This window comes from Meles meles, chromosome 10 (assembly GCF_922984935.1).
Source record: "Meles meles chromosome 10, mMelMel3.1 paternal haplotype, whole genome shotgun sequence".
NCBI lineage: Eukaryota > Metazoa > Chordata > Mammalia > Carnivora > Mustelidae > Meles > Meles meles.
In genome coordinates, this window is record NC_060075.1 from 52,743,384 (window position 1) to 52,752,550 (window position 9,167).

Sequence of the window (9,167 nt, forward strand, 5' to 3'; positions counted from 1 at the left end):
TTTTTTAAATTTGGGGATTTTTGTGATGACTTTGACAAATTTTTTTTTAGATTTAATTTATTTATTTGACAGAGAGATCACAAGTAGGCAGAGAGGCAGGCAGAGAGAGAGGAAGGGAAGGAGGCTCCCTGATGAGCAGAGAGCCTGATGCAGGGCTCGATCCCAGGACCCTGAGATCATGACCTGAGCAGAAGGCAGAGCCTTTAACCCACTGAGCCACCCAGGCACCCCTGTGAATTATATCTTAATGAAAGTGTTATATAGGGACACCTGGGTGGCTCAGTCAGTTAAGCTGCTGCCTTCGGCTCAGGTCATGATCACAGGATCCTGGGATGGAGTCCCGCATGGGGCTCCTTAATTGGCAGAGAGAGCCTGCTTCTCTCTCTGCCTCTGCCTGCCATTCTGCCTGCTTCTGCGAGCGCAATCTCTCTCTCTCTGACAAATAAATAAATAAACAAAATCTTTAAAAAAAAAAAGGTTATATATATTAAAAAAAAAAAAACATACAGAAGTGGAGGCCAGAATACACCATTAACAAAATTTTACACACTCACACTTCTAAAAAATGTGTATGGGAACCAAAGCGCATAACAAATTTTATCCAACTACTTCCATACTTAGCCAGTGAAAATACATTTGATCCTGCCCCATCATTAAAAGTCTTTTATAACATATTTCAATTCCAACTACTATGAAAATTAGAATAACTATCTACTTAAGAAAATACTGAAATAATGTCCTACCTATACCAAGGGGGTTTTAAAAGGATGATCAAGTGAAAGGGCTGGGATTTGGGTACAGGTATTAAGGTAAGGATGCTATCACTTATAAAGTGCTAAAATTGTTATGTTGCCTTTTGCTTTTCTCATCAGCCTTCATTTTAGGCAATAACATAATAATCTGCCAGCAAATTACAAAGTTGTTTTTTTTTTACTTATCAGATCCTTTCTAAAAACCTCTCAACAGAATTTAGTTGATAAAATTCCCATTCAAAAATTTAAATCTGGGGGCGCCTGGATGGCTCAGTTGCTAAGTGTCTGCCTCTGGCTCAGGTCATGATCCCAGGGTCCTGGGATCGAGCCCCACATCAGGCTCTCTGCTTGGCAGGAGGCCTGCTTCTCCCTCTCGCACTACCTCTGCTTGTGCTCTATGTCTCTCTCTCTGTCAAATAAATAAAATCTTAAAATTGAAAAAAAAATTTAAAAAAAAAAATTTAAATCTGGGGCACCTGGTTACCTCAGTCAGGAGAGCACAAAACTCTAAATCTCAAGATTGTGAGTTCAAGCCCCCTCTTGGGTGTGGAGCCTATTTAAAAATAAACTAACTAACTGACTAAAATTTAAATCAGATCACATCTAAGTATTTTTAAAATCTATTACTATCATTTAACCTATTTGAATTTCACGAAATTAGGGCTTATGATTACAAAACAACTCAGTTTTTCCACAAAAATAACATTTTAGAGTAGTTGTCCATCAAACTTTTCTGAGTTGTTTAATATTGACTAGGCACTAAACAAAACTGGCACAAAGACGCATTAAATATTCAATAAAGAAAGACAAAATTCTGTTGGTGTTTTTCTTTTTTTTTTTAAAGATTTATTTATTTGACAGAGAGAAATCACAAGAGAGGCAGGCAGAGAGAGAGGAAGGGAAGCAGCCTCTCCGCCGAGCAGAGAGCCCGATGCGGGACTCGATCCCAGGACCCTGAGATCATGACCTGAGCCGAAGGCCGCGGCTTAACCCACTGAGCCACCCAGGCGCCCTGTTGGTGTTTTTCTAACAATGTAACTCACAGGCATTGCACAGAAAGCCGGGCGCAGAACTGTGCTGATCCGCAAAGTGCTTGCACCTGCAGCGAATGGGCTGCGCGCCGTTCAGAGGGACGTAAAGGTACGCCGTGCACCCGCAGCCCCTCACTCGGCAAGGGAGACTGATGGGGCGTTGCTGTGGAATCGTTTCAAAGTCAGTTTTATGTTGCTTATACCTACAAAAAAAAAAAATCAAATGAAAGGAAAGAAATAAAAACAATGCAGGGATTGCTGGAAATTACTATCTCTGTCCTGTTAAATATAAAATTATTCAAAATTTTTTTATTTTTATTTGCTGTTCTTGTTCGTAAGGCAAAAATAAACTCCCTTAACAGTATTTCTGTCAGCTCCGTCACAAATTGCTTTGGTCGGAGAAAACCTTCATTCCTTTAGATTTTTATCTTTAGTTATTTAAGAAAAATTTTCACAGCAATATACAAAGAAATATAATTCCCTTAAGATACCACTGAAGATTCTTTAATATGGAACCACAACCTATGAGTATGGAAGAAGTTCTTTATAAAAATTCTTTCTATTGAAGTACATTATTTAAATTTATTTTCATAGGTTTGCTATAAAACTGAAATGAGTTTAATAAACATATATGAATGCTATTTATTTTAATATAATTCCATTTTTATGGAATTTTGCATTTTCCATTTAATATAATTCCATTTTTAACTTTTAACTTCAAAATAAATTGTCAACATTTTTAAAAGCCAAAGCTCTTTGTCAAAACACTGTAATTTTCTTAAACAGGCCACTCACTTCCTGCTCTTCAGGTGATACTCAATAAAATAATATTGAATTTATTATTCTTAACATTACTCTAGGTAGTACAAGTTAAAATAGCAATGAGATACCATTTTGCACTTAGCAAAGAGAACCAATATTTTTTTAAACTATACATAATTCACAATGCTGTCAAGAGTGTTATAAAAGAAACTTTCTCATTTAATGTTTCAAGAAACTTAAAAAGATCCATCCATACTTCCCATGGCTTATATAATTTCACATATAGCATTTTCTAATGTATATAATTATCAAATCACTCTTACACAACTGAAACTAACATTACATATCAATTCTATGTCAATAAAAATAAAATCATTAAATGGTTAAAAAAAAAAAAAAACCTTTAACCCAGAGCTCATTTTTCAAAAATACACGTCCAGAAAGTATTTCTGTGTATAGAAAGAGTTGTGTGCATAAAGATGGTATCAGCAATAGTACTTACAATAGCAATACACATACACACACATATACAACATATTAATAAGGGAATGAATGAGTAAATCAATAGACAACAGTTTTTACAATTTTTAGCAGTGAAACCCTTCCTGCAAAAAAAATCTCTTACAGAACCATAATATATAAAATAGACAAAAGCAGAATTGGTTAAAGCAAGGGAAAGAGGCAAAATTAGAGTCTGTCCTTCCTCTAACCTGCCCTTCCATGTCATACTGCTGAAACTCCCTCATAGCTCTAAGGAACACATAACGAACACCACTGGACTAGCTAGAATATTGAGCAGGTATTAAAAATCTTATTTGGGGGGGCGCCTGGGTGGCTCAGTGGGTTAAAGCCTCTGCCTTCGGCTCGGGTCATGATCCCAGGGTCCTAGGATTGAGCTCCACATCGGGCTCTCTGCTCAGCGGGAAGCCTGCTTCCCCCCTCTCTCTGCCTGCCTTTCTGCCTGCTTGTCATCTCTGTCTATCAAATAAATAAATAAAATCTTTTTTAAAAAATCTTATTTGTGGGGGCATGTGGGTGGCTCAGTCGGTTGAGCGTCTGCCTTTGGCTCAGGTCATGATCCCAGAGTCCTAGGTTGGAGCCCTGTGTCAGACTCCCTGCCCAGTAGGGAGCCTGCTTCTCCCACTCCTCCCACCTTGTACTCTCTCTCACTATCTCTCTCTCTCTCTCTCAAATAAATAAATTTTTTTTTAAAATCTTATTTGTGATTACTATATAACAATGTGGAAACATTTCTGTGACTGTCATTAAAAACTTGTTCAATATTTATATGCACACATTATTTACAACGAAATGAACTATGTAAAGAAAAAAACACGAATAGTAAAATGTATTGATAGCAGCTGGCTTTGGATGGTGAGTTTTCTATTTTGCTACATGTTCTATTTACCTTAATAATAATTATAATGTTTATAATAGGGAAAACATAATGGTTTAGACAGAGATCTCACTGAGTACTAGTACTGAAGACCTTTTTCACGGAAGCTGGGGTGGGTTCATTTTCAAAGTTAAGTCCATGGTTCGCAATTATACATATATGAGACTGACACTAAATTTGTATAAGAATAAATGATAAAACCAACACAAATTAACCAAACTACTCTTGAACTCTGAAAGACACCAACATAACTCCCATTCTCCATTCCTCCACAGTGTTTTCATAGGGGTTGCTAAATAAATTTCAAGTCAATCTATATCCAACATTACTCCTCCTAGCAACGGCTTACCAACCTTTGGCAGATGGCAAATCTCTATGTAAACAGCAACTACACAGAGTCTCTCCTGAGAGAGCCCAGAAACTATGAGAACAGGGCGGTTCTCCTTGCATGCTCTGTTTGGAACAGAAAGCTAAAAAGTTGTTACCTGAAAATACATAATAGGTTCAATGATTTTTCCAAGAAGCAGCTTTGTCCTTTTGAGCTTTATAGCTGTGACCTGTGATAGCAGTAAAGTGTAAAGTAGAACACAACAAACACAGACAAATACAAACCTCTAGTATAGGCAATAAAAATCAGTGGCTGGAGCCTCCTTTCTTTTCTTTCCTCCATATGCCTTACTCGGAAAAGGACCATTTGTAATAAAAAGCTGTGTGCTTGTATTTTTGTTTGCTTAAAGAAAGGTATCAACACAACACATTTCTTAAAGCACAAAGGAAGATTAGTAAATTGAAGGAGAAAAGCTTCTATTTGTAGGTTGGTAACCTGTTCAGTGTGGGTCCACTCAAGCAACTCTTAAAGCAATTTTGCATTCTGATGGCCCATCCTTTACTAACTTATCCAGTCGTGGGAGAAGCAGACCCTTGACAAAGCTGCAGGGGCACCAATCTTTTTTACCAAATGCAAGAGAAGAGATGCTTAGGGTGATGGACTCCATAATGAGTTCTAATAAGATAGAAGAGAAATTTTTAATTATAGCAAAAAAAAAACAAACAAACCCCACTTTAGATCATTTCTAGGGTATTATATAAAAGCCGCCTTTTAAATATTTCTCAGTTATCACATAGTAATGTTATTTATAGAAGGAAGATACAGTCTGCTACAATTTTACATTTTCAAATCAAATCAAAGAAAACTTAGCAATATCTTACCTATGTGTACAAAAACACAGTGTCTCTGGACCCACAAGCTTACAATCCATTCCAGTTGGTGACCGCCAGCTCACAAATAATCTGTTCTGTAAGCGCATAGGTAATACTCTTTTTTTGTATTCTTCATATTCTTCAGGAGTAAAAAGTTTCCCTCCATCGTCCTCACCGACAATTCTACAACAAAAACTTCTCTTAAGCCTTGAATATTTATTTTCCAGGTCAATACTACACTCCAAAATTAAACTATACTTGTATAGTCAAAGGAAATGCTGCTTCAGATTTGATTTTTTTTTTTTTACCTTGGGTTTATATTAATAGCAAATTTACCCAATAGGAATAAAGCTTTTGTTTCCCAAGTAAAAGAGGATTCCAAATTAAAAAAAAAAAAAAAAGTCAAGTGAACTCATGACATCTGATTTTACTGATCCGGGTTTACCACTGGACAATCACTGCAAATTCAATCTCAGTTTCTCCTTGGATTCGGAGGCAAACATGCTCATTCTTTTCATTAAAAGCTAGAGTCTTAACTGCTAAAAATTCAAATATTTTCCTCCTTAAAAATAGTACTCCCCCCGAAAAACAATAGTACAAAAAACATCAGTGCAGAAGACAACATGGGTAATGTGAACCCAAATCCTGGCCAGGAGTTGAAACCCACAAATACCTTTGGATCTGCACATGCTCAAACCCACATATATATTAAGTAATCATCCTTTAATTCCAAAACTTTAACTTCAAAGTTTTATGGGAACAATTAAGCCACTACTATTTCTTCATTCCTTAAGAAATTAAAAGTTAGCATCCCTGGGGGAAAAGGATGAACAAGTAAAAGAATTTGTTCAAAATTAAAGAAATTTCTCCTTGAAAATATCACCCCTTAAAAGCCATGAAAGATGTTGTTTGTAGAATGCTACTTAATTTTTTGTGCAATCCGTACTTTTCCCCATACTTTCAAGCTTTTAGCTGGGACAGATAAATAAAACTAATTCAGAAGCTATGAAACCATCACAACCTTCTTCCTTACTTAAATAATTTAGATACACAATAGTTAAAAAAGAAAAAAACCCAAAGGGCATTTTATTCTGAGAAAAGTTTTGTATCATTTCACATTATAATAGGTACCATGTAATATATCAATAGGTACTGGAAAAAAAGATCAACACAGGTCTTTAAAGATGGAGATCATTTGTACTTGACTGCTAAACCAGCACAGCTCAAACTTTATGGTAGTTACAGAATCCCCAGGGGATCTAGTTCAAATGCAGATTCAGATTAATTTAGGGTCTGGAGTGGGCCTGAGCATGTGCATTTCTTTTTTTTTTTTTTTAAGATTTTATTTATTTATTTGACAGATAGAGATCACAAGTAGGGAGAGAGGCAGGCAGAGAGAGAGAGAGAGAGGAGGAAGCAGGCTCCCTGCCAAGCAGAGAACCCAATGTGGGGCTCGATCCCAGGGCCCTAGGACCATGACCTGAGCGAAAGGCAGAGGCTTTAACCCACTGAGCCACCCAGGCGCCCCAGCATGTGCATTTCTAACAAGCGGTAAAAATAATTTTCCACCAGGTCTTAACATTTTCTGGACCAGATAAGAGACCATAGCGGAGATCCACAACCCACGTATCTAAACATCTAAATATCTACGTTATCAGTCAACACAAAGCCCTGGAGACTTGGAGCTTAAGAAGCCCGCCCAGCCCTCAGTGAGCGCTGGGTGGAAACTGTCCTGGGTACAGGACCTGACCAAGGGATGAGGCATTAAGCTCCTCACTCTTACTTGGCTCAGAATTACCAAACATCTCTAGCTGTTACCCAAAACTATACGACCGAGACAGTCAGAAGGAGTGAAGGTCAGTGAAGCAATCTGTTTGCACTAACAACCCTGGGTGATTTGGGGCGACCACCTTTAAGCAGAGCAGCCCCTCTCGCTCAGGTTTTCCAGGCCGCTGGGATTTCCCAGGCGGAGCAGTGATTGCCTCACTTCCCGAATATATATACACAAGTTCTCCCGGGCCCCCACCCCGCACCACCACCCCCAACAATCGCCCCCACACCTCCTCCCGGACCCCGTCACCCCTGGCGCCCTCATCCCACATCCCCCTACTATATAACCTCTCCAGGAATTCCCATTCACCCAGTCTCCCAACTGCCAAAAACCTTTCTTGGGAGACAGGGAAAAACTGCACGTCTCCGCAGGTGCATCAGGCTTTGTCAGGGCCCAGGGCAGCGAGTGGCGTCCTCGAGCCAAAGCGGCAGCTCTCTTTCCATTTCCGTAAGAGGAGTTTCTCCGGAACCGTCGAAAGCACACCAGTCTTTCTCCTAAAACCAGCACCTCGGGGTTGGGAACGCGTTTGGAAGTTCACGACATACCTATTACTAAACTAACATGCAAACGACGTCTGCTATTTCTTATAAGGCCCGAGTACTCGATGTGAACTCTTCGATGACCATTTAGAAAAAACAGTTGGACTTCTGCATAAATCTAAGAGTTAATAATCCGCCTTGGAAGGAGTCCAAGCGGGAAACCTCTTAAACAGCCTCGGAAGAGACTTATTGGAACTACATGTCATTACAATATTTAACTACAAAAAGAAGAAACTTAAATCCAGATAACGAAACCTCCCCCCAGCAGCCGGACACCAGATTCCGGGATTCCGAAAGCCCCAGGGGGCGGGCGCCGGGCTCCTGTCCGCGCCCCCCGCGCTCCTCCGGTGAGGGGGACGCGGCCCGCCTGGGTTCTCCCGGCCCTGCCGAGCCGCAGCCTCACCTCCGGTACTCCAGGTACTCGTCCACCGCTGCGGCGCCGCCGGAAGGCAAGGTCAGCCGCTCCATGGCTGCAGGAGGAGAGAGGAGCCGGCCCCGCAAGCTGACGAACCGACCTCGGAGGAACGAACCCGGCCCCGCCCCCGCCGGCCGCGCCCCCTCCCGCCAGCCTCCGGATTGGCCGGCCCGGGGACGGCGGTGGAGGCGCAGGGCGCGCGCTTCCACCTGGCCGCCTGCTCGGGTCGGGAGAAAGCTTCGGTCTACTAAGGCAGCCCACGCAGCTCCGGTAGCAGCTTACCGGGGACACAGACCCGGTGGCTCTTGCCTTCTCCGGGCCGCCTAGGTCTCCTTGTAAGGTAGCAAGCGACAAAGGAGTGCAATGGCATGCATATCATGGACGCACAGAACAGGGCTTATTTCTTTTTTTTTTTTTTTTTTTTTTTAATTTTTTTTTCTTTTTTACAGATAGAGAGAGAGAGAGAGAGAGATTACAAGTAGGCAGAGCAGCAGCCAGAGAGGGGAGGAAGCAGGCTCCCTGCCAAGCAGAGAGCCCGATACGGGGCTCGATCCCAGAGACCCTGAGATCATGACCTGAGCTGAAGGCAGAGGCTTAACCCACTGAGCCACCCAGGCGCCCCAGGGCTTATTTCTTTGTACGGAGCTTTTCGCTGATTTTGTGGCCGGACGTCGCGGATTCCTCAGAAGCGCTTTCAAAATTGGCGTTTAAGAGACTGCGATGCAAAAATCAATAGTTCTGGGTGTCTGCGCCCACTTTGGGTGGCACTAAAGCACCATGTTCTTCCGTGGAAGTGAATAGCGGGTTTAAGAGGAAAGAAGGAGAAACAAATTGGTGAAGAATTTCTACGCCTTTGAAAATATTCTCCACAAAATCTTTTTTTTTTTTTTTTTAAATATTTTATTTATTTATTTGACAGAGAGAGAGGTCACAAATAGGCAGAGAGGCAGGCAGAGAGAGAGGGAGAAACAGGCTCCTCACTGAGCAGAGAGCCCGATGCGGGGCTCGATCCCAGGACCCAGAGATCATGACCCGAGCCGAAGGCAGAGGCTTAAACCACTGAACCACCCAGGCGCCCCTCCACAAAATCTTTTTTAAAGATTTATTTATTTTAGAGAGAGGGAGTGTAGGGGGGGAGGGGCAGACGGAGAGAGCGAGAGTCTCAAGCAGCGCCCCCGCTGAAGCGTGGAACCCCATCCCGCCGGATCTCAGGACCCTGAGATCAGGACTTGAGCTGAAAC

General features: G+C 41.4%; 1 protein-coding gene across 4 annotated transcripts in view; it reads right to left on the reverse strand.

Moving 5' to 3' along the window:
* The window catches only part of FAM221A (family with sequence similarity 221 member A), a 31,423-nt gene extending 23,389 nt beyond the window's left edge, over positions 1 to 8,034 (reverse strand). For all 4 annotated transcript variants that reach the window (XM_046020908.1, XM_046020906.1, XM_046020905.1 and 1 more), the window contains exons 1-3: positions 7,915 to 8,034; positions 5,151 to 5,324; positions 1,796 to 1,986 (exon numbers count right to left, since the gene is read on the reverse strand). In XM_046020908.1, the coding sequence (XP_045876864.1) occupies positions 1,796 to 1,986; positions 5,151 to 5,324; positions 7,915 to 7,979 (430 nt within the window). In that variant the 5' untranslated portion in view covers positions 7,980 to 8,034. The remainder of the gene's footprint in view (positions 1 to 1,795; positions 1,987 to 5,150; positions 5,325 to 7,914) is intronic.
* Between the last annotated feature and the right edge of the window lie 1,133 nt (positions 8,035 to 9,167).